Source organism: Vicugna pacos, chromosome 12 (assembly GCF_048564905.1).
Source record: "Vicugna pacos chromosome 12, VicPac4, whole genome shotgun sequence".
Classification (NCBI taxonomy): Eukaryota; Metazoa; Chordata; class Mammalia; order Artiodactyla; family Camelidae; genus Vicugna; species Vicugna pacos.
In genome coordinates this window covers 7,052,231-7,076,000 of record NC_132998.1, presented here as the reverse complement: position 1 = coordinate 7,076,000, position 23,770 = coordinate 7,052,231, and the positions used below count along the sequence as shown (strand labels likewise).

Here is a 23,770-nt window from a genome sequence, read left to right as displayed (position 1 = left end):
CGAAGGGCGGGGCAAGGGCGGGGCGAGGGCGGGGCGAGGGTGGCATCCCTAGGGGCGGAGGCGGGAGCCCGAGTGGACGCCGGGCTGCTGCTGCTGCTGCATGCGTCCTGGCCAGTGCTGGGGCGGCGGAGCGTCAGAAGAGGGGTGACGAGGCGAGAGATTGGGAGACCCCCTGAAGGAACAGCGAGACTCGGAGACCAGAGACTCGCCCTGGAAGACCTGGGGCTCGGGGCGCGAGCGTATTTCATTGCGTTCTCAGGGGGAGTGCGCGGGGTTCGCCCCATGGCCGGGACTCGCCCCATGGCCGGGACTCCGGGCCGCGATCCTTGGGGGGCCCCTGGGATTTATTACCTTCTCGGCTCCCTGCTCGCCGGACTGCTCTCCCCGGGGGCTGTAGCCTTCAATCTGGACGTGATGGGCGCCCTGCGCAAGGAGGGCGAGCCGGGGAGCCTCTTCGGCTTCTCTGTGGCTCTGCACCGGCAATTGCAGCCCCGACCCCAGAGCTGGTGAGTCACCGCACCCGCCCAGAATACCCGTGCCCGAGCCACAGTCTCCCCCAACCCCCTGCCCCATCTCTCAATCTTCGAACCCCACCAATACTCTTAGACTGACCACAGATACCCCACACCCCAGCCTGGAGCTTTGTCTCATCTGTTTTGGGTCTGAGACCGAGGGTCTTGCTTTGGGGATGGGTTTGAGACCAAGGTTCTTGTCTTGGCCAGGAGCCACCTCCTTTTGCCTTTCACCCAACTTGCATCCTTGTTCCAGTCCCAGGGCCTGTGGCGCCCCTCCTTCAGGGGACTGAACTCCCCCAGGGAGGGAGATTGAGCGTTTTGCCTCTGCTTAGGGCAGAAGAGCGAAAGGACAGAGGTTGAAGGTGCCATGGGAGGGATGGAAGGTAGACTCCATAAATATCTTCTTGCTAGAGTAGTGCCATGGGGTGGGGTGAGAGCAGCAGCACACTGGGAAGCCAGGAGAGACCTGCTGCTTCTGTGGCTCAAGACCACGGGGAAGGCTGGGAGAAGAGGCTCGGAAGACCTGAGGGCGGGGGTAGTCTGGCAATCTGCACTAGGTGGTTTGGTGATCGAGAGTGGCAGAGAACAGAGCCCCCCAAAGCTGTAGCAGCAGCGGCAGTAGCAGTGAGGGGGATCCAGGAAGGATGCTGGCCAGGCGGTTCCCTTTTCCCCTCCTCAGGAAATTTCCAGTTCCAGGAATCTCAGCAGTGGGGGAAGGCGGGGAGGAGTGAGGGGCAGAGGACAATTCTGGTTAGTTTCTGATCAGTTTGGGACCCGAGGGAGAAGGACACAGTTGTGTGTGGGGCCTGTGACTGTCATGCTTCTTGTGCAGTTGGCTCCTGCTCTGGTGTACCATTTGAAAAAGAGGCAGGAAGGGGAAGAAAGCTTCCCACCCCTTCCCGCCGGGGGCGGGGGGCTTTTCTCTCCTAGGCCAGACCCTAAGCCACACTAAGTGTCCATTACTGGGATCAGTGCTACCCACTGGGACTCTCCTCTCCCCACTGCTGTTGCCCTGGGGGCAGAGGGTAGGAACCAGAGCTCATTTCCCTTGCCTTGTTCAGGGAGGAGGGGCTAGCTCTGATCTTTCTTCTTCCATTACCTTTGTCATTAGGGAGCAGGGTCAGTGGTCCCCCGAACTTTGGGAGTGATAGAAAGCTACTGACTTCATCTCTTCTTCAGCCTTCTCTCTGCTTCCTCCCTCATCTCTGTCTCCCTCCCATCCCCCCTCTCCCCGCATCTGCCAGAGTTCCAGGACTGGAGGCCTTTTTAGGACATGCTGAACTCTCTGAGCTATTTCCAGGCAAATTCTAGGTTATTTTTAATAGCTTGGTCTCTTGTCATTTCCCCTTCATCTCTGAAGGTGGCCCCTGATTCTGTCTCCCAGAGCCAAGCTTGGGGCTTTCCCAGAGGGGCCTGACCCCCTCACCCTGTTCTTGCTCCAGCAGGGGGCACTCCGCTATCTGGTGGCACATGAGAGGCCAGGTACCTTGCTAAGCCCCCGGGCTTTGGAGTTGCAATTCACCTGCCCCAGAATTTGCTGATTGAAAACCTTACCTATTTTGATGTCTTTCGATCTGGCCCCGGGATGAGACTTTGAAGTTTAACCTTCTTTGCGCTGTGGTTTCAGCCTCATTTATTTCCATCAACTGTAAAATGGAGATGAACAATAGTACAACCATATAGAGTTGTGGGCATTGAAAGAGTTCTTAATATATGGAAAATGCTGGGAATAGCACAGGCCTGTAGTGGGCGCTATGACAGTGCTGGTACTTTTATTCTTGTGTAGTGATCCATGGAGCTGGAGAGTAGCTTTAGTGCCTTACAGTGAGCCCTGATCCAACGGCTTGGCTAGAGCACCCCCTGGGCTGAGCCAACCTTCCAGGCAGAGCACCCTCCCCAGAGGGCCACCCAGACTGAGAGTCAGAGAGGGCTGGACTGGATCGGAGGCTGGAGTGTGTGGGAAGGTGAGAGGTGCCGAGGTAGTGGGTTACTCCTTCGCCTCCACTAAGCCAGGCTCCCAAGGAGTCCCTTGCTCCCAGCTGCCAGCATGTCTTTGTCTTTCTCTCTGCAGTGGCTGCAGCTGTGGCTACTGTCCTGTCCAGAGGCCTGGGGTGGTGAGGACCGTGGGATGAAGTCAGGAAGGAGTGTGTGGCAGGGGCAGAGGTGGAGGGACTGGAGTGGCTGCATGTGGGAACTCTTGTTCCAGGAGGCATGGTCTGTTCTGTTCTCCACTGCGTGGGGCTGGGCATAGCTATGCACTCAGCTTCTCTCCTCCAGGTGCATCCCCCAGCCCGACCCCAGCTCGTGATCTCCAGGGGAGATGTGAGCACTGAGCACTGGTTGTTCACTTCTCCTGGTACTTAGTTATGCACAGACCAGCTGAGGCATTGGTTGCCTCCGTGAGCCTACATAATGTGCGGGTTCAGTGAACACATCCAGACACCTCCCAGGGGGCAAGTGCAAAGATGAATAAGACAGTCCCGGTCCTCCAAGGGGTCACCATTCCTGTGTGTGGAGGTGAGGCACTGCAGACTTGTCCAAAGGTTGGCCATGCCACTCAGTTTCTTCTTCTGCTCAGGGTACCCTCCTCTCCCCATCCCCGTCTCCCTTTTCTGGAGGTGGCCAGTCATTGAGTGTGGTGGAAAAGTCACGGGTACTGGAGTTAGGCAGATGTAGGTTTGAATTCTAGCATACTACTAATGTCTCTGGGCAAGTTTCCTCATCTGAAAGACAGGAGAAGAATCCTTACATAGGATTGTTGTGAAGGTTAAATGAGCTGGTGAAGGTAACCTGCCTGGCCTGGTGCCCGGCACCCAGTAGAGAACCTGTTTATTTTTTTAATCGAAGTATAGTCAGTTTACAATGTCGTGTCAATTTCTGGTCAGTAGAGAGTCTTATACGTTAGTTCCTCATATCCCTGGCATCTAGCCTAGGGCTGGGTCTGACCGTAGTAGGTGCTGACTAAATATTACTTCCTTGTCTCATCAGTGCCTGACACAGGGCTCGGCAGGTGATAGATTCTCAATAAATAGTTGTGAATGAGTGCCCAGTGTCTGCTCTCTTCCCTTGAACTTCCCACCCCTTTCTCTCTCTTGACACTGGCTCTGACATGGGATGACAGCTGCGAAGAGAAAGGAGTTATGGGAAGGGAGAATGGCTCTGTGCCCCATCAGAACTGGCATGGTGCCCTGTGAATGCCTGTCTGCAATATTGCCCTGCACAGCTTTGGTCCTTGGCCCTCAGCAAGGGAGACGGAGGGAAAGAGTGTAGGAGAGAGGCCTTGGGGTTTGCTCTGCTGCCGCTTTGAGTCTCTTCCTCTATGAAGAGAGGATCCTTGTAGCCAGCTAGGTGCCTGTCACCTTGCCTCACTCTCTCCTTCACTCCTGGTCCAGGGGTTCAGCCCTAGGGGACCCAGGCAGCCTCCATTCCCAGCACAGTCCTTCCCTGGGGAAGAAGACTTGGCTGTGATCATGGAAAATTGTCCTGCCAAGAAAGTTGTATCTGGGAAAGCGTCCGAGGGGGAGGTAGGAGAGAAGACTGGGTGGGGGCAGGGTGGGTGGGAGAAGTGGGGAAAATCATGGACATGGGGAGGAGAAGGGAGGATGGGGAAGGGGATTCAGGATGTGGGGGGAGAATGGGCAGGAATGGAGGCACTTGCCCCTACCTCCATGCCAGCCGGAATGACCGATAGAATCCTGGGCCGGCAGGATTGCTGGTGGTTGGGTGAGTCCTTGATGGGCCCCCGATGACGGGGTGGGGGAGGCAGAGCCATTTCTAGTCTCTTGCTTGGCTTCCAAAGCTGGTTCCTAGGCCACCTTATGGTGCCAGTCTGGGCTCCTGTTACTTTTGCTCCCAGCATTCTTGGCATTTCTGGGAAGGTTTCAACTGACCCATGGCTGAGGAGGAGGGCAGAGCTTGGGGATGGGGCCAGGGAGTGGGTAGGGAAGGCCTGGTCAGAAACAGGTGTTGGGAACAGGCGGTTCTTTCAAACTAGCAGTGCTGGCCAGGCTACTTGAGTTGGGGTGTGTGTGTGTGTATGTGTGTGCGTGCGTGTGTGTATACCATGTACGTGGTCTCTCATCGAGATAATATGTGCGTACGTAATGTGATGGTTGCATGGCCAAGTGTACTAATTTGCCCTTACCAGGACATGGGAAAACTGACGTTTGGCCCTTTTCCTGAGTCCTCCAACACTCTGCCTGGTACCAAGGAGCTGGGCCTGGGCAGCTCTGGGGAGGTGAAGGGCTCCGGCCACTAACTCCTGCCCCGTCGCGCAGGCTGCTGGCGGGCGCTCCCCAGGCTCTGGCTCTGCCTGGGCAGCAGGCGAATCGCACCGGAGGACTCTTCGCCTGCCCCCTGAGCCTGGAGGAGACTGACTGCTCCAGGGTGGACATCGACCGGGGAGGTGAGGGCCTTGTGGGGGTCGGGTGGGGGGAAGCACATGACGGGGGGAGGGGAGGCCCCTCCACTCCCCTCCCCTAATTCCCCGAATCCTGCCTCTAGCGGATGTGCAGAAGGAGAGTAAGGAGAACCAGTGGTTGGGAGTCAGTGTTCGGAGCCAGGGGCCTGGGGGCAAGATTGTTGTGAGTACTACAGGTTTTTTCACTTTTAATATCTACCATTTTTATTGAAAAAAGTCACAAAAGTTAATTTTTAAAAAGAGGGAGAAATAGTTTGACTCTGTAATAGTAATATAATTGCGGTGAGTACATCTTCTGCCTGTATGCAAGGGTGGTGTGTGTGTGTGTGTGTGTGTGTGTGTGTGTGTAGTGTGTATATACACAGATGTGCTTACAGAACTCAGGTTGGCCATACGGTGTGATGGTCTGGTTCCCAGGACCTCAGGGAGATATAAAAAAGCATAAGACACAGTCCCTGTCCTTATAAATTTAAAAACATCTAACTGCTCATTCATCCACTCATTTGTCAAACTCAGGTGTTGTGCTAGTTGCTGAGAGAGGACAGGTGAACACAGGGAAAAGCCTGGCCCGTGCCTCAGCTAGCCTGCTGCCTAGCTGCAGAGATTCTCATTCTCTCTTTCTCTGTGTCTGTTTCTCTCTTTCTCTGTGTCATCGCTAACACGCACAAACACAATAATACAAGTCACTACGGGGCAGAGCGTGGTTAATGTTAAGTGAGTGGTACAGTCCCCAGTCTATAAAAGTCCGAGGGAGGAAAGGAGAGAAAAGACTCCTGCAGGTGGGGGTGATTTGAGCCAGGATTTCAAGAATAAGCAATGCTTGGAGAGTGGAGAAGGAAGGAAGCTCTTTGCAGATGAGGTGGTGGCACTTGGAAAGGGTTAGAGGCAGGACCAAGCTGGGCACGTTGGGGATTGTCTCATCTGGCGGGATCAAGGAGGCACGAGTTCTGTGTGCTGGCTTCGTTGTGCTGTGGGCAGCCGGGCAGAACGTGGAGCAAGGGTTTCTCCCTCCAGGGCTGGGAAGCGGGTGCAGACAGGGTAGGATGGGGGTCCTGTATATACCTGCCTAACACTGGCTGGGTAGTGGTACCCAAGTGATGCTGGCAGAGGAGTGTGTGGATGTGTGCACACAAACCAGTGTCTGCCAAACATGTGCATGTGTGTATGTGGGTCAAGTAGGTCCCCAGCCCATGCACTAGAATGACGGCTCCTTTCCTCGCACAGACCTGTGCACACCGATACGAGTCGCGTCAGCGAGTGGACCAGATCCTGGAGACAAGGGATGTGATTGGTCGCTGCTTTGTGCTAAGCCAAGACCTGGCCATCCATGACGAGCTGGATGGTGGGGAGTGGAAGTTCTGTGAGGGGCGCCCGCAGGGCCACGAACAGTTTGGGTTCTGCCAGCAGGGCACGGCCGCTGCCTTCTCTCCAGACAGCCACTACCTCCTCTTTGGAGCCCCGGGAACTTATAACTGGAAGGGTGAGTCACACCTGGGGGAGGGGAGAAGGGAACCAAAATGTCCCAGTACCTCAGAGAGGGGACTGGGGGCAGCACGGTGCCAAGCATGCCCACAAGTTCACTGCCACGCCTCCCACCACCGTCATGCCAGTATACACACATTCACGAATGGGGCTATCTCCTCTCCTTCGCATGGCTGAGTGTTCTGCAACAGGCTGGCACGAGTCCCCACATCCACCGCTGGGCACCTGCCCTGCCGGGGCGCGCATGCTCCAACACACCAGCCCACCCTTCATCACTCCCATTCCCATCTCTGCACGCTGCCGCTGGCCAGGCTGACACTCGGTGAGTGTGATGCCAAGTCTGGGGGACCCCAGGCAGCTTGGGCCGGGGAGGGGGTGGAGACAGGGCTGGAAAGGAGAGGAGGGGCTTCCCTGGGGGCCTGTCTAACATCCGGCCTGGGGGTGCACCTCACTTCCTGCCCCGGGCACTAACAGATCTGTCCTTGCAGGCACAGCCAGGGTGGAGCTCTGTGCACAGGGCTCAGCGGACCTGGCACATCTGGACGACGGGCCCTACGAGGCGGGGGGTGAGAAGGAGCAGGACCCCCGCCTCATCCCGGTCCCTGCCAACAGCTACTTTGGTAGGGACCCCTCCCCGGCCCAGAGCTGCTCTAACCCTCTGTTCCTCTTTCTCTCATCCTCCCTCTCCACGCTCCCATCCTTCTGTCTCTGTCTCTGTCTCTCTGTCTCTGATTCTTATCTCTCTGGTCTCTTTGTCTCTCTCATGTTCTTTCTCCACTTCTTCCTCTTCTACCTTCTCCTTGCCTTTCTGCCTGCCTCTGTCTCTCCACTCTGTGGCCTCTTCCCTGGATGTCCCTCCCTGGTGTCTCCCCCCACCCCCACCCCATCCCCCGCAGGGTTGCTCTTTGTGACCAACATTGATAGCTCAGACCCTGACCAGCTGGTGTATAAAACTTTGGACCCTGCTGACCGGCTTCCAGGACCAGCCGGAGACTTGGCCCTGAATAGCTACTTAGGTTTGTAAGCGCCCCTCCACGTCTTCCTGGGCCCTGGGGGCTTGGCCTGGCCTCCCCTCCTCTCCTGCCCTGCCCCACAACAGCACACTTTCAGGGAAATACCCACTGGGCCCAACTTACAGAGAAGAGCTGAGCCCAGTAACCAGGATGGAGGAGAAGAGGCCCCAGGGGTGACAGCCTAGGGGGCTGTGACCGGGGTCTCTGGAGGAAGGTCCAGGTGGGTGGGACTGTCCCGGGAAGGAAGGAAGCTAGACCTCTGGGGGCCTTCCTCTGAGGGAGGGATGGTGGGCACGTGTGCAGACAGGTCCAGCTGTGTTGGTAAGTCCCTCTCATTGTCTCATCTGCATCCCTCTGCAGAAGAGGAGGAAATGAAGCCCGGGAGATGTTTGGGTGAATCAGGTTCTCCCCTACTCCCCCATGTCTCCCCCCTCCCATCCATGTGAAGACTTTCTCTCCCTGCTTGGATGGTGGGAATAGGGGCAAGGAAGGTGCATTGGATGGAATGGGGGCCTCCTGAGTGTGCAGAGGGTAGAGCAGTTCCCTGGGAATCATATGGGAGGCGACCTGCCCTAGCTCCTGCCAGTGCCACAGCCCCCTGCCCAGCTCCTTGGCCTTCTCAGTGGCCTTTCTCCTTCCTCCCCAGTCCTTGAGGCCGACCTCACCGCAACCCTTGTGCCAGCCCCCAGTATCTGGGTGGGGAGGGCTGCCAGGCCTCCAGAGGGGAGGAGGAGTGGTGCAGCCGTGGTGGGGATACCTTGGCAGGCGCCTTCCACCTATTGGCTCCAACCTGCTCGGAGAGAGGCAGGGTGGGGGAGCGCTTACTAGTGGGTCGCCCCCACTCAGGTTTCTCCATTGACTCGGGGAAGGCGCTGATGCGAGCAGAGGAGCTGAGCTTTGTGGCAGGGGCCCCTCGTGCCAACCACAAGGGTGCTGTGGTCATTCTGCGCAAAGACAGTGCCAGCCGCCTGGTGCCCGAAGTTACACTGTCTGGGGAGCGCCTGACCTCCGGCTTTGGCTACTCACTGGCTGTGGCTGATCTCAACAATGATGGGTGAGAGAGGGCCGAGGGAAGTGGAGCCTGGGGGAGGCTGGGTCCGGGAAGGGTGAGGGGCCTCTGGCCTTTCCTCCTGACTCCCCAGGCTGGGAAGGACCCCACACTGACTGTCTTCCTCTCTCCGTAGCTGGACAGACCTGATAGTGGGTGCCCCCTACTTCTTTGAGCGCCAAGAAGAGTTGGGGGGTGCCGTGTATGTGTATATGAACCAGGGGGGTCACTGGGCTGGGGTCTCCCCTCTCCGGCTCTGCGGCTCCCCCGACTCCATGTTTGGGATCAGCCTGGCTGTCTTGGGGGACCTCAACCGAGACGGCTTCCCAGGTGTGACTGGGACCGGGAGAGGCTCAGGGGAGGGAGGGGGCAGGGCAGGGGTGGGGAGGTACCTCTGAGGTCAGGAGGAAGGTCCTCTGAGGGCCCAGGGAGGGGAGCAGCCTAGGCTCACACCTGGGCAGCTTTGTGACCTTGGGCAGGTGCCCCTTCTGAGCTAGCGTTATCTGCAGAGAGTAGCTGAGAGGACTGAACGTGATGCGTGTAAGGCGCCCAGGACTTAGTAGCCGCTCAGGAAGATCGGGAAGACAGGACATGGAGCTGAGTGACTGAGGGAAAGCTGGGGCCTGGACCTTGTGCCTCTCTGCCCCCTGCCCCCTGCCCCCCCAGGTCTGATTGCCTTTCTCCTGCTCCCGCAGACATCGCCGTGGGGGCTCCCTTCGATGGGGATGGGAAAGTCTTCATCTACCACGGGAGCAGCCTGGGGCTTGTCGTCACAGCTTCCCAGGTGAGGGCAGTGGCGGGACCAGGAACGGGCGTGGGTGGGGCAGGCAGCCGGGCCGCAGCGGCAGGGGAGGCAGAGGCCCGGGGGTGGTGGGTGGGAGGCCGACGGTCTGGCCCCGCAGGTGTTGGAGGGCGAGGCCGTGGGCATAAAGAGCTTTGGCTACTCGCTGTCGGGCGGCCTGGACGTGGATGGGAACCATTACCCGGACCTGCTGGTGGGCTCCCTGGCCGACACAGCTGTGCTCTTCAGGTGAGCCCTCCTTCTGCTCTGTCGTCTTTCTCCCCGAGGCCCGGAGCACCCCCCTCCCCGTCCTCCCCGCCCCAGGCCAGCTCTGCTGCTGGAGAGTCCACCACCTCCCCGCTTTCCCAGCCTCAAGTTCTCGTGCCTCCTGTGCCCTCCACTCCCCATTCCCCAGGGCCAGGCCTGTCCTCCACGTCTCCCACGAGGTCTCTATCCTTCCGAGAACCATCGACCTAGAACAGCCCAACTGTGCTGGCGGCCACTCAGTCTGGTGAGGTGGGATCCCAGGGGAGGGCGGAGGGGAGCCTCCAGGGTCCAGTCTTGCACCTCCAGCTCCCTTTCTCTGCCCAGTTTGGGGCTGGGGCTGGGGCAGGAGTGTGCGGGGTCGAGGTGGGACCGTGGCCTGTCAGCCTCGCCTTTGTCCCTGCAGCATGGACCTAAGGGTCTGTTTCAGCTACGTCGCATCGCCCAGCAGCTACAGCCCTGTTGTGGGTGAGTGAGGCCCCTCCACCACCACCCCACTGGGTCTCCCGGTGCGTCCCCCGAGGTGGAGGAAGGGCCGACTGGAGCCCTTCCCCAGCTCACTGGCTCCTCCTCTCCCACCTGCCACAGCCCTGGATTACACGTTAGATGGGGACACAGACCGGAGGCTCCGGGGCCAGGTCCCCCGTGTGACCTTCCTGAGCCGTGGCCCGGATGACCCTAAGCACCAGGCCTCAGGCACCGTGTGGCTGAAACGCCAGCATGACCGAGTCTGTGGTGACACCACGCTCCAGCTTCAGGTGCACGCTGCCCCCTTGGCCCCTGAGGGTCACTCTCACATCCTCTTTCTTCCTGCTTTCCTCTCAGCTTCTTCCCTAACACACGCACACCTCATTCTAAGATCTCGACCTTGGGGAAGGCTCCCTATTGAGCTGACCACCCCCACCCCCCAACCGCTGCCTTCTTGCCTCTCCTGTTAAGCTCGGTCCTCCCTGCAGATGGTGACAGCAGGTTGAGTCTTCACGTCTGGTTCTCAAAGCCCTGCTCTCCTCCCATCTCCACCCCAGTCGCTCTCCCTCCTCCTTGCCCAGTTCTCACCTCTCTCCTGCACCTCCCTGAGCCTCTTTCCGAATTTCGGGATCTGTCTCAGGTCTGGCTGGGACTTTGGGCAGGGCTGGGGCTGGGGGTTGTTCTTGTATCCACGCCTGTCTTTTCGCTTCCCAGGAGAATGTCAAAGACAAGCTTCGGGCCATTGTGGTGACCCTGTCCTATAGTCTCCCGACCCCTCGGCTCCGGCGACAGGCTCCTGGCCAGGGGCTGCCCCCAGTGGCCCCCATCCTCAATGCCCACCAGCCCAGCACCCAGCGGACGGAGGTGAGCATGGGTTCCAGCTTAGCCCAGGAAAAGGAGCCGTGGCCCCTTGCCAGTGACACTCACTCACAGCTTGCAAGACTCTTTCACCTGTTACCCCAGTATTTCCTCCTGTTTCTAGATGCTGTAACAGGGTGGACCCCAGATGAAACATGGCCCAAGTGATCATGAGTTCCTAGTTGGAGGGGACAGGCAGGCATTCAGGGGCCCAGGGTTGTGGGGCTCTGCCGTCTTCAAATGTGGTCTCCAAGGCCATCTCTATCCCAGCCTGCTGGAGGGGAGTGTGGCGCTCCTTGCATGGGATTCACGGCCGGTCTGGCAGTGGCGCTCTTCACTTCGCGTTCTAAGTCTGGGGCTCAGTTACATGGGAGAAAGGCCGAGGAAATATGGCCTTGCTCTGGACTAGCCTGCTAGCCTCTACTGCGACATCGTAATACTCCCATCATTTTGCTGATGGGGCCCCAGCTCAGAGTGGTTGAGTGACCAGCTCGATATCACACAGCTGGGAAGCCACAGATCTTTGAGTTGAACACAGGCTATTTACCCCTGTGATCCTCTACCCCACCTAGGCAAGGCACATTCACCCCCTAGTAATGACCCTCCTCGAATCTCTCCTCAGATCCACTTCCTGAAGCAAGGCTGTGGGGAAGATAAGATCTGTCAGAGCAACCTGCAGCTGGTCCACGCCCGTTTCTGCACCCGCATCAGTGACACCGAGTTTCAGCCTCTGCCCATGTGAGGCGGAGCAAGGGAGCAGGCGGGGTGGGAAGGCAAGAGCTCCAGGATCGAAGGAAGTCCCCTCAGGAGCGCCAGTCTGCAGGGAGAAAGCGGAAGGCTGGGGGGGACCTGCTGATAATTCAGAAGTTTGCAGATGAGGGCAGTGGTGGACCCACAGGTGCTCCCCTGGCAAGGAATGACAGGCCTTCACTATATATATACATATATATATATATATATATATATATATATATATATATATATATACACAAACATACAGTTCACATATCATATCTCTCTCTTTTTAGTCTTCACGACCCTGTGAGATAGGAATTCTTGTAAATCCCACTTTATAAATGGAAAATGGAGGCCTAGAGAGGTTAGGTTACTTGCCCAAGGTCAGTTAGTGGTGGAGCTGGGACCAGAATGGAGGTCCCCTAACTCCAAGTCTTGATTCTCTTAAGCCTGAGATTTGGGAGACCCAGGCGGGAGGAGAGGGGGCATGACCTGGGGGAAGGAGGCAGGAGAGGGGGAGGCGGGGGGAGGTGTTCAGATCTTAGAGTGAGTGGGATCTGACCCTCCAGGGACGCGGATGGGACGACAGCCCTGTTTGCACTGAGTGGGCAGCCAGTTATCGGCCTGGAGCTGAAGGTCACCAATCTGCCCTCGGACCCAGCCCAGCCCCAGGCCGACGGGGATGACGCTCACGAGGCCCAGCTCCTGGTCACCCTCCCTGCCTCTCTGCACTACTCAGGAGTCCGGGCCCTGGACCCTGCGGTGAGGACCTGGGCAGGGTAGGCGTGGGGTGTTCAGGGGCTCCAGCAACCCAAGCTGACCTCTCCTTCTCTCCCCACTCCAGGAGAAGCCACTGTGCCTGTCCAATGACAACGCCTCCCACGTCGAGTGTGAGCTGGGGAACCCCATGAAGAGAGGCGCCCAGGTTGGCACATCTGCCCCTGTCCGTATCCAAGTGGCTCTCTATCCCCCGATCCTTCCTCAAGCCCCTTGCCCTTCTGAACTCTCATCCTGCTCCGTCCTTGGTCCAGGTCACCTTCTACCTCATCCTTAGCACCTCGGGGATCACCATTGAGACCACAGAGCTAGAGGTGGAGCTGCTGTTAGCCACGTAAGTCTGGTGGGGCCAGGGTGGGTGATGGTGGGGCAAGTTGGCTGGAAGTCCACCTAGAAGGGGCTTCACTGTCCTCACTTGACCCCTTGGGGTGGCGTCTGTGCCCGCTGCCCACGCCCGCCCTGCCACACGCCAGGATCAGCGAGCAGGAGCTGCGTCCGGTCTCTGCCCGAGCTCGTGTCTTCATCGAGCTGCCGCTGTCCATCACGGGGTAAGCCCTGCCCAGGGGGGCACCGCCGCCAGAGGGGTGGGCACTGCTACTCCCAAACCCAGGCCTGGGCTCTGCCTCACCCTCCATCAGGCCCCAGGCCTCCTGAGCCCCCGTTTTGACCCCTCCTTGCCAGGGTGGCCATTCCCCAGCAGCTCTTCTTCTCCGGTGTGGTGCGGGGTGAGAGTGCCATGCAGTCTGAGCGGGATGTGGGCAGCAAGGTCAAGTACGAGGTCACGGTGAGTGTCCTGGTGAGGCCCCTCCTTCTTGGCACAGAGGAGGGGCTGAGATCTGCCCCAGGAGCTGTGGCTCTTCTCCCATATGGCCGCATGGTTGTCCAGCGAGTTCGAGGCCTCGCTCAGCTCCTGGGCCTTGGCTGTGGGCAGGTGTTTGTGCTGGGGCCTCAGTTGGCCATTTCCTGCTCAGCCCTGGCCGGCCGTCTCACCTGCTGGTCTGGGGAGCCCATGAGGGCCCAGGGCAGCTGCTCTGCCTAGGGCCTCAGCTGGGGGCTGGGGACTCGGGGGCAGGGCTGCTGTCTCTCTCCCGGACTCTGCCCTGGCACGGCTGGGGCCTTCCCACACCTCTAGTGGCATCTCTAGGTTTTCCTGGGCTTGAGGTGGGCAGAGACTGGCGCCTGGATCTAGGATCCTGGGTCTTTGTCGAGACTCTGCTCTCTGAGGCCTCCCTGCAGCCTGCGTGCTCTCCATCCCCAGGGATTTAGTGGTCTTCACCCTCGCTTGTGCCCACAGGTCTCCAACCAAGGCCAGTCACTCAACACCCTGGGCTCTGCCTTCCTCAACATCATGTGGCCTCACGAGATTGCCAATGGGAAGTGGCTGCTGTACCCCATGCGGGTGGAGCTGGAGGGCGGGCAGGGGCCCAGGCAGAAGGGGCTCTGTTCCCCCAGGCCCAACGCCCTCTACCTGGTGAGGCTTAGGCCGGGTGGGCGGGGCTGCTGAATTGGGGTGGGGGGTAGACTTGGGGAAGGACGCTGTGGGCTGAGGGTGTGTGGGTAGGTGGGGGGCCCAGAGGAAGGTGGTGGGTAGGAGATGCCATCTCAGGACTGCTGCGTTTGGAGGGACCCTCACTGGGCCCCCTCCCCACCTCAGGATGTGGACAGCAGGGACAGGAGGCGGCGGGAGCTGGGGCAGCCGGAGCAGCCCGACCCTCGTGAGCAGCCGGAGCCCAGCACGTCCTGGTGGCCAGTGTCCTCTGCCGAGAAGAAGAAAAACATCACCCTGGTGCGGGCAGGGCAAACTTGGTGCAGCCAGGATGGGGGAGGGGGCGCGTGGTATGATAGAGGATGCGGGTGGTGGGGAGGGAATGGTGTGTCAGGATGGTGGGTGGTGCGTGGGGAGGTGCGATGGTCTGACACCCGGGCAAGTTGACAGGACAGTGCACAACACACCTGTGAGGCAGCTGCGGACGCCAAAGTCCCACCCCTCCATGCTCAGCAGGTGCTTACTCCAGGGCAGGCACTTACCTATAGCCTTTTCATCTTGTGGATGAAAGTTCACGGTTTATAGAGGTGGGATGGTCTTAGCCACCTCTGAGATCTCTTTGTTCTTCTTTTGAATTCTTTTTCGACAAAAAGTCAATTTGCATAAGGAAACCTGCTTGATTTTCACAATGTCAAGGACGCTTTAGGTTTTTGACAGTTCTAGCAATTAAATTGGTAGTATATTTACGTGATTTATTGTCTCTCCTTTTTGAGCAGTGTTGCCCCCCCTTTTCCTACTTGTGTCACCTAGCTTTGTTCCACAAGCAGACTTATTGAGCAGATTAGCGCATGCTCTGTGCTGTCCCTTGTAGGGCGGTGCTGGCAGGGAGAGTGAGCAGGGGACATAGGTTAGCGGGGTACTTGGTCTGGTGGCAAGGGGGTGAATCCCAGGTGTGGAAGGAAGGACAATAGTGGCAAGAAGAGTCAAAGAGGCCTTTTCAGGGGAAGCTAAGCGGCAGGGCCAGCTGTGGTGTCAGCTGTCTGGGAGGGAGTTCCACTGCCACACCCCATCCCTCTCGGGGCTTCCTCAGCTTCTCTGCTCGCCCGAGAGCATGACCTGAAGCAAACGAAGGCGCCTCAGGGATAGTAAGAGCTTGTGTCATCGCTGTTTCCCTGACATATGGCTAGTCCTGGCCTTCCCCATGTGACTGGTTTCCTCGGAAAGCCCTCCCTTTCTGATAATAACTTTGAAATGGATTCTTTTACTAGAAATGGCATTTAGACAGATTGACCAAGGATTCTTGAATTGCACCAAAGCGGCAAAATAAAGGATGACGCAAGGAATTCAAACACTGTCAAAGCCAGTCTTCTGTATACGAAGTGTGATAAATAGAACATTAATCTTAGGCGAACAGGCCATTAGGTGGGATTGGGCCAAATGGATTTAAGTCAGGCCTGGAAGGAGCAGGGCCTAAGTCCCCTGCCCCCCAGCGGCTCTGGGGCAGCCTCATCCTCCTTCAGTGAGTTTGGGCTTAGCAGAGGAATGCGGCTTTGCCCGCTGTGGACCTGGGTTCAAATATCTGCTCCACCTCCTAGCAGCTTCGTTAGCTGTGTGACCTGAGGGAGGTCACCTGGCTTCTTTGAACTTGAATTTCCTAGTTTGAAAGATGGAGATGATGGTAATATGCACGTTGCAGAACAATAGCACATTTAAATGGGGCAAGTACCTCGCAGATAGTAGATGCTCAGTAAATGGGACCGTCATTAAGTAGCAGAAGCGGCACCTGGGGAAGCTGCTCTGCCTGTTGCTGTCCTCCCTGCTCCCCATGCATCTCAAAGCCAAATAGCCCGGATTTGGGGTAGGCTGCTGTTTTGGACCAAGGGTTAGTTTGGGAAGACTTCCTGGAGGAAGGGGGCTTGAAGCCAAGTAAGGAAAATGGGATAGATATTGAATGAGGAGCCAAGGGAATGGGAGGCTCAGGGAGGGATGGAGGGAAGGCTCTGGGCAGACTCAGTGTCTGTGTGAGCACGACTGTGAGGGTGCTGGGCCCTGAGCAGCTCAGTGGGGTGGGGCCACGCGGCTCAGAGCCTCGCCTGTCCTGGTCCCCAGGACTGCGCCCGGGGCACGGCCAACTGCGTGGTGTTCAGCTGCCCTCTCTACAGTTTTGACCGCGCGGCTGTGCTGCACGTCTGGGGCCGCCTCTGGAACAGCACCTTCCTGGAGGTGAGCGCACGGCCAGGGCACCGGGCTGGGCGTCCTCTTCCCCAACAGCCCCTCGGGGATTCACTTCTCCTCCCACCTCCTCTGTGTCCAAATGCAGCACACTGGGCCCAAGACAGGCGGAAACACCCTCTTCCATTTACAGCTTCAGAAGCTGGGGGAGGGGGGCCTTAGGCATTTAGGAGGAGGGTCTCCTTCCCTGCTCCCTTAGGAGTACTCAGCTGTGAAGTCCCTGGAGGTGATCGTTCGAGCCAACATCACCGTGAAGTCTTCCATCAAGAACCTGCTGCTCAGAGATGCCTCCACAGTGGTGAGCTGCAGGGCTGGGGAGGAGGGGCCGGGGCATCTCTTCTCTCCTGACGCGCCCGCCCTCGTTCCGCGAACTCCTCCCTCCCCAGATCCCAGTGATGGTATACCTGGACCCCGTGGCAGTGGTGGCAGAAGGAGTCCCCTGGTGGGTCATCCTCCTGGCTGTCCTGGCCGGGCTGCTGGTGTTGGCGCTACTGGTGTTGCTCATGTGGAAGGTGAGGCTTGGGGATGGGGAGGCCGGCGGGGGCTGGGCTCCTTGTCAGGCAGGTGGCCTCTCCAGGTGTGGTTCTCTCACCCACACTCCCATTTCTTCAGCAGATCTGCACTGAGCCCTTACCCTGCACATACCAGGGACCCTGTCGGGCCCTGGACCGTTCGGAGATAAGTCAGGTGCAGATCTTGTCAGAGGTTTTATAGTCTCGTGGGGGAGGGGAGCCTGTGGTCAAGGACAAGGCAGAGGTACTAAGTCAGGAGAGTGCAGGGGGAATTCAAGGGGGGAGAGCTTGAGAGCCGGGGGGCCTGGAGCTGGGCCTTAGCAGGTGGGGTAGCAGGGTCTGGATGTGGGGAGGTGAATGGGTGGGTCTGCGCCTTTCAAAAGGACCATGGGAGGCAAAGCCATGGAGGCAGGGAAATGTGGGATGATTTAACTAGAGCATGGCAAGTAATGCTAGGAAGGAAGCTGTGGCCACGAAAGCCAACCAGTGTGGAGAACTGCCTCCAGGGAACTGTCTCCAGGACCGAACTCGGATCCTGCACATTCCAGGCTCCACGTGGAACCATGCTCGTGCACAGAGTGTAGCCAGAACCACGTGTGCATCTGGGGCTGCACTGGGAGCACATACGAGCACATGTCAGTACAGTCACACCCGTCACCTGCGGTCATCCCCTGAACCACATGCTACGTTTGCGGAACCACGCACGCCCTTGGGGCTTTAGGGGGAACTGCCCCTCCCCTCCTCCCGGGGACCACAGACCAAGCACACGCTCTGGCACATGGGAGTCATCAGGGGACCAGGCCTCTGGGCGTCCAGGCTGTTGGGAACCTTGCCAGCTCTTTTTAGGGGAGATTGATGCCTGGCTCCCGGATCTCTGCTTCCTGCTCGCACGGAAGGGGGGCAGAGCAGAAGTGGGGGCCCCCATCTTTCTCCAGTCTTCCCATCCTCCACCTCTTCTGCTCCCCTCCTCCCTTACATCCCAGTGTGGCTTCTTCCATCGGAGCAGCCAGAGCTCATCTTTTCCCACCAACTATCACCGGGCCCATCTGGCTGTGCAGCCCTCGGCCATGGAAGCCGGGGGTCCAGGGACTGTGGGGTAATTGTGTGTGAGCATGTGTGTGTGCGTGTGTGGGGATGTATGTGTGTGAGTGTGAGATACTCCCAGTAGTCACGGGACCAGGAATGTGCAGGGTGAAGGAATGAGATTGCACGGGGGCCGCGTGAGTTCTAGGAGCTGGGGTGGGAGGGCCTTACCAGGGTGAGGTTACGAGGGTGAGTATACACAGCCGGGGGCACGCACCAGGGTTGGGTGGGCTCCTGGGGTGTGAGCATGTGGGAGTACAGGGAGGTGCCATGCATGTCTTCTGGGGGCATGAGTGTGCAGACAGTCGTGCAAGGAGGTGCCGTGCAGTCTGAGCATGTAGGAGTCTTGGGCAGTCCTGAGTGTGAGCAGTCCTGAGCGTGAGTGTGCAAGGGGCGCATTTCCATCTTGGTGTGGAAGGGCCAGCATGTTCATGATTTAGGGAGGGGCCAGGCCATTTTATTCACAGAGGGGAGGGCCCAGCCCGAGGTGGGTGCTCCCAGCGCATGAGCACACAGGCTTGAGAGGAATTATTCCGGAGCTTCCACGGGTCTCGGAAGACATGTTTTCCCTCCAATCTCGTTTGTGTTCCTGGGGATGCTACTGGGCCTCTTAAAAGCTTGGGGGTGTGTGGGAACCTTTGGGGTCAGCGGTCCTGATGTTCTACCTTCAAGCCCCTCTTTCAGGTGCCAAGGGAGATGTCCTTGGTCCTGCACCTCAGGCTCCCTCCTGGTCTTTCTCTTGCTGTGAATGAGGACCTGGGGACCCAGCATGGATGGTGGCCCTCGTTGGGGCTGCTTGCTGAGCTGGCTGCCGCCCAGCCTGTCTCCTTCCTGCTGCCGTTGGTCCTTTCTGTCCCAGGGACGGTGGGGGCAGGCAGCTGGCTGTGCTGAGCATCTGCCCCAGGGACCTCAGCCCCGCAGGCTCCTCACGTCGGGCCTGGTGTCCTTCCAGATGGGATTCTTCAAGCGAGCGCGGTACCCCGAAGCCGCCGTGCCCCAGTACCACGCGGTGAAGATCCCGCGGGAAGACCGGCAGCAGTTCAAGGAGGAGAAGACGGGCACGATCCTGAGGAACAACTGGGGCAGCCCCCGGCGGGAGGGCCCCGACGCGCACCCCATCCTGGCTGGGGATGGGCAGCCCGAGCTGGGCCCCGATGGCCACCCTGTGCCAAGCACTGCCTAGCCTCCTTTGTCCCAGCTGGCCCGGGGGCCCCCGCCACCCCCTTTCCCAGAGACGGCTCCTGGGGGTAAAGAGGGGGGACCCGGTCGCTGGTGTCCCATCAGGATTTGGCAAGATCTGCTTCCTCAGGGCACAGACCTCTCCCCCCATGAGGACCACCCCCCAAACTTCCCCTTAGGATGCTGTTAGGTGAGAGGGGAAATCAGGGGTGGGTCATGGGGGAGGGTGAGGAGGGCAGCGATGTTTTTATGCAAAAGTGGGGAGAGGGGACCCTAATCCTTCCCTCTCCTATTCACCCTGTATAACGGAACCCCAAGGACCTGTCTCCCCAAAAGTGCCTTAAGCCCAGAGGGTGGGGAGGAGGTTATGTCGCTGACTCAGGGGCTCTTCCTTCCCTAGCTTCCCCTCTCCTCTGACCTTAGTTGGCTGATCCAATCTAGCAGATTTTGTCTATTTATTAAAAAATACTTGAGGACAAAACCTGGCTTCTTTACTGAGTCCGGCCGCCTCCTGCCCAGGGTCTGCAGGAGAAGGCAGATTTTCTCTGCACACACACAGCTCAGGACAAAGGTGGTGACGGGAGGGAGTGCTGGGGGCCTGGCACAGACACACGTATCATGACTTGTGTGACCAGGTCCTGGGGCACTTGAGTGTGGTCTCAGAAAGAGGAAAGGGCAGCTGTCCTGGGGTGGGTGGGCAAAAACTGGGAGACCCAGTCCAGGAATTTGCAGCTAGGGGTACGGCAGGGTGTAAGTGCTCCCTCCCCGCGGTCAGGGGAGCAATAGCGCTTTTCCACTGAAGAAGGAAGGGTTGGAGATTCCCCTGGCAGAGGTGGGGGGAGGGGCAGGTGGGGGGAGGGGTGCTGGGGGGATGGCTTCTCTCTGCCCAGATCCTCTCAGGAGAAGGCAGACTCAGCAGATGGGTGGGATCATTCCGACCGCAGGCAGGATTTGGGGAAGGCTTACTTCACGGCCTTCCCCATGATGTGCGGCCCAACAGGCAACCACTTTAAGGGAGGGGGCTGTCGTTCCATTTGGAGTTCAGAGAACTGGGCACTTTCCAGATCTTTCCAGGTCTCTCTGGTGAGGCGGCAGCCATCCCCGATGTGCTTCCAGGTGGGCTCGGCAACTTGCTGCCACAGGAAGGCCCAGCTCCCACGCGGCTCAGCCACGTGCTCCCAGAAAAAGAACAATCCTCCCTGGGAGAGAAGAGCGTGTCACTCACCTGCTCCTCCTGCCGCCTGCCTCTAACCTCACCTCTGTCCCGCCGGCCACGCCTGCCCGAAACCTCTTGGTGAAGAGGGACGTGCTGGTCTTCAAGTTCGGGGAGCAAACCGTCCTGCTCCGTGACGCCTCCTGCGCCCCGGCTCCGGCTGCCCGCCCAGAGCATGTGACGAGCCTCCCGTGACTGAGTGGGGACGACTGGTGAGACATTCTCAAAGGGCAGTCAGAAGGACAGCATAACCGAGGGCAGACAGACGGGCAGGCGGAGAACCAGGAGCATAGGTTTCGCTGGATACAGAGATGCTCGCCCAGAGCCCCCTCCCGAGAGCCAGACACATGTGTCCTGGACATCTCAGCCAGCATTTCAGAGAAAACTTGCACTGGGCTTCTGATTAAACTGGGCTTCCTCCAGCTCTTCGCTCCTCGCTGTGCCTTCCCTAGGTGATCTCATACACCTCTGTGCTTGGAATTTACCAGCTAAAGCTGGTGACTTCCAAATCTGTATCTCCAGGCTCCCTCTTTTTCTGACTTCCAGATCTGGACTTCCAACTGCCTCTGGGTTCTCTCTGCCGCCATGTCACCTCAGACCTAAAGAGTTCAAAACAGGTTTCTCCTGTCTTGCAAAAGGCATTTCCCTCTACCGTCCCTCACTCCATCAGCTGCTCATGCCAAAAACCTGGAAACTGTCCTAAACTCCTTTCTCTCCACACCCAGTTCCCAATCTTACTGGGATTCTACTGCCCCTAATATCTCTACGTGGAACACTGTCACTTGCCCCACTCCCTCCAGCCCCTGCTCAATCCCTCGGATCTCAACGTAAGCATTCCATCCTTAGGTGTCCTCCCCTCTTCCCCGACTTCACTGGGTGGCTCCCTTGTGGGCTTCCTCATCCAGCCCTGGTCATGTTTCCTGCTCACCAGCAGATGGGGGCGGACGGGTGTGAGATGCACTAGTTCACAGGATTCCCCCTCCTGGGCGGCCGGTGCTAAGTTTGCTGCCCCGCACCCATACCCTTCCCCCTCTGCTCACCGGCCTCAGCACTCTCTGGACCTCCTGCAGGACCTTCCTCGGGCTCTGCACTGAGCAGAGCACCAAGGTGCAGACCACCACGTCCATGGAGCCATCGGCCAGCTGCTTCATGTCTTCTCCGAAAGCCACCACAAACCGTTCATATTCGAGATGTCTATTCTCGGCCATACTTTTTGTTAGGAACTTCTCAAAGTTGGGGTTCGGGTCCAGGCAGGTGATCCTGCAGCCAGATGGGTAGAACTGGAAGTTGGCACCAGTGCCGCAGCCCAGCTCCAGCAGGGCCACCTTGCCCGAGGCCCCCGCAAGCCCCTTTATCTGGCTGAAGAGCTCCCGCTTCTTGCCCTCCATCTTGCGGTTGGTCTTGGCTGCCAGCACGGCCATCAGGTAGGGGAAATAGCTTTTGCACAGGGGCTCCCAGAAGCCCAGCAGAGCCATGATGTGCAGGGGCAGGGTCAGGAGCAGCACCAGCAGCTGCAGGAGCCGGACCAGGGCGTCCATGGCAGCCCGGCTCGGAGCAGTGCTTCCCTGGGGCCCGGTCTTCCCGCTCTGCCCGGCCGCTGCAGACGCGCGTCTCTTTTTGCCCGGCGGTAGGACTTTGCTCCCTGTCTCCTACTTGGCAGTTTCCTCCTCGCCGGGTGGAGTGGATCTGTGAAATCCCTCCAGAGGGCACAGGTCCCAAGCCCCCACAAGCTCTTCAGCAGATTTTACGGGAGGCGAAGGAACAGGTGGTGCCAGTGTGTCCTGAGATCGGGGCGCTCTGCCCACTTGAAGAGGATGGTGTGTGCTGAGCATCTCAGAAGGGAGAGAAGGGGGAGGGGGGTATGTCTCTGATCACAGTTTGCGGGGGCCAAGTGCCCAGGCAGAGCTGACTCACGCCAGCCCGCCCTGGCCTGATTCCGTCCTCAGGTTCTGCTCGGTTTACGCAAGCTGGAAGTTCTGGTTGGGTGCCACTGGCACACCCCCAGGGCTTTGTAAACGGTAACCTGCCTCTGCCCCAGATACAAGCCAAACACAGAGAAGAATGTGTCCTAACCAGGGGGTGGGGGTGGGGGTGGGAAGGGTAGGGGTGTGGGGGTGGGGGGTTGTCACAGGACTTTTCTGCTGGGCAGCGGCACAGGGGCCACTCAGGCTCCAGTGGCACAGTGCAGGAGATGCCTTCCTGAAATAGTTCATCCCCGCCTGACTCAGGGTTTGTCCCCAGACCTCTTCTCTGAGGCCCCCAATGGCCGGGATGGTGACATCAGTGGGTTTGACCGGTAGGACAGAGGCAGTGGACTTTGAGCTTCCGTCCCAATCAGGGACTTTGTTTAAAATCAGTCCTTCCCCAGAGGTCATCAGTGGCCCTGGAGAATGGTCCTTGTGGGATTTTAGATTGTTATAATCCCCCTCTTGTATAATGCTAATGCATAATGGTGAAGGAAATTTTACTTAAAGAAAGTCAACAACTTGGCATTCATTTTATTGCTGAATAGTATCCCATTTTGTGGATACACCACAAATTATATGTCCATTCAGCTGTGGATGGGCCTTTGGGTTGTGTCCAGTTTTTGTCTATTACAAACAGAACTGCTACGGACATTTATATACGTGTCTTTGTGTGGACAAATGTTTGCATCACCTGCTTGTGGAATGGATATTTATTCGTTTATTTAAAATGTGTAACTATTCTTTTGTTTTGACTGTGTCATTGAATTTTGTTGTTGTGGTGGTGGTTAGAGACACATAACATAAAACTTACCATCTTCACCATTTTAAGTGTACAATTCAGAGATATTAAGAACATTCACACTGTTGTGCAGCCACCACCACCATCCATCCCCTTAACTCTTTTTATCTTGTAAAATGGAAACTCTGTGAAACAGTAACTCTCCATCCTCTCCGCCCAAGCCCCTGGCAGCCACCATTATACTTTCCATCTTTGTGATTCTGACTGCTCGAAGTACCTCATTTAAGTGGAATGATGCTGTGTTTATCTTCTCGTGACTGGCTTATTTCACTTAGCATAACGTCCTCAAGCATTGCAGCATATTGAAGAATTTCTTCCTTTTTCAGGCTGAATAATGTTTTGTTATGTATATACACCACTTTCGCTTACTCATTCATCTATCAGTGGACACTTGGGTCGCGTCCATGCTTTAGCTACCGTCAGTCATGCTGCTCTGCACGTGGGTGTACAAATGTCTCTCTGAGACACTTCTTTCAATTCTTTTAAAGGGCATGTACCTAGAAGTGGAATTGTTGGATCATATGCCTTTTTTTTTTTGGTATTCTATTTTTGATTTTTCTGAGGAACCACGGTACTGTTTTCCACAGCGGCTGTACCATTTTCTATTCCTACCAACAGTGAACAAGAATTCTGATTTCTCCACATCTTTGCCAACACTTGTTGTTTCCTGTTTTTTTTTTTCTTTTGATAGCAGACATCTTGATGGGTTTGAAGTGATATTTCATTGTAGTTTTTTAAAACTTATTTGTTTATTTATTAGTGGGGGAGGTAATTAGGTTTGCTTGTTTATTTATTTGGTGGAGGTACTGGGGATTGAACCTGGGATGCTAAGCAGGCACTCTTACCACTGAGCTATACCCTCCCCTCTCACTGTGGTTTTGATTAGCATTTCCTTAATGCTTACTGATGTTGAGCATCTAGCATCTTTTCATATGCTT

General features: G+C 57.5%; 2 protein-coding genes across 6 annotated transcripts; one reads left to right on the top strand and one right to left on the bottom strand.

The window, feature by feature from the left end:
• The first annotated feature begins 48 nt into the window (after positions 1 to 48).
• Positions 49 to 19,334, top strand: LOC102528676 (integrin alpha-7). 3 transcript variants are annotated; one of them, XM_072972585.1, is made up of 26 exons: positions 49 to 506; positions 4,793 to 4,920; positions 5,019 to 5,098; positions 6,160 to 6,415; positions 6,906 to 7,037; positions 7,314 to 7,433; positions 8,277 to 8,484; positions 8,615 to 8,808; positions 9,174 to 9,262; positions 9,381 to 9,508; positions 9,675 to 9,770; positions 9,930 to 9,991; positions 10,112 to 10,281; positions 10,706 to 10,855; positions 11,472 to 11,587; positions 12,154 to 12,346; positions 12,429 to 12,509; positions 12,616 to 12,695; positions 12,835 to 12,909; positions 13,043 to 13,145; positions 13,656 to 13,832; positions 14,016 to 14,147; positions 15,957 to 16,070; positions 16,279 to 16,377; positions 16,466 to 16,591; positions 18,627 to 19,334. In XM_072972585.1, the coding sequence occupies exons 1-26, from the start codon at positions 283 to 285 to the stop codon at positions 18,855 to 18,857; spliced, it is 3,564 nt and encodes a 1,187-aa protein (XP_072828686.1). In that variant the 5' UTR covers positions 49 to 282; the 3' UTR covers positions 18,858 to 19,334. The 3 variants fall into 3 exon arrangements, with proteins under 3 accessions (XP_072828686.1, XP_072828685.1, XP_072828684.1); XM_072972584.1 differs by lacking the exon at positions 6,906 to 7,037; XM_072972583.1 differs by lacking the exon at positions 7,314 to 7,433.
• On the bottom strand, positions 19,323 to 22,001 carry LOC140700047 (thiol S-methyltransferase TMT1B). Of its 3 annotated transcripts, none has more exons than XR_012078265.1 (3): positions 21,107 to 21,189; positions 20,142 to 20,665; positions 19,970 to 20,052 (listed from the first exon to the last, which is right to left on the bottom strand). XR_012078265.1 is itself a non-coding variant. In XM_072972586.1 (2 exons), the coding sequence occupies exons 1-2, from the start codon at positions 21,602 to 21,604 to the stop codon at positions 19,816 to 19,818; spliced, it is 735 nt and encodes a 244-aa protein (XP_072828687.1). In that variant the 5' UTR covers positions 21,605 to 22,001; the 3' UTR covers positions 19,323 to 19,815. The 3 variants fall into 3 exon arrangements, 1 of the variants encoding a protein (XP_072828687.1); XR_012078266.1 differs by having other exon boundaries at positions 19,974 to 20,052; positions 20,552 to 20,665; XM_072972586.1 differs by lacking the exon at positions 20,142 to 20,665 and having other exon boundaries at positions 19,323 to 20,052; positions 21,107 to 22,001.
• Positions 22,002 to 23,770: the final 1,769 nt, after the last annotated feature.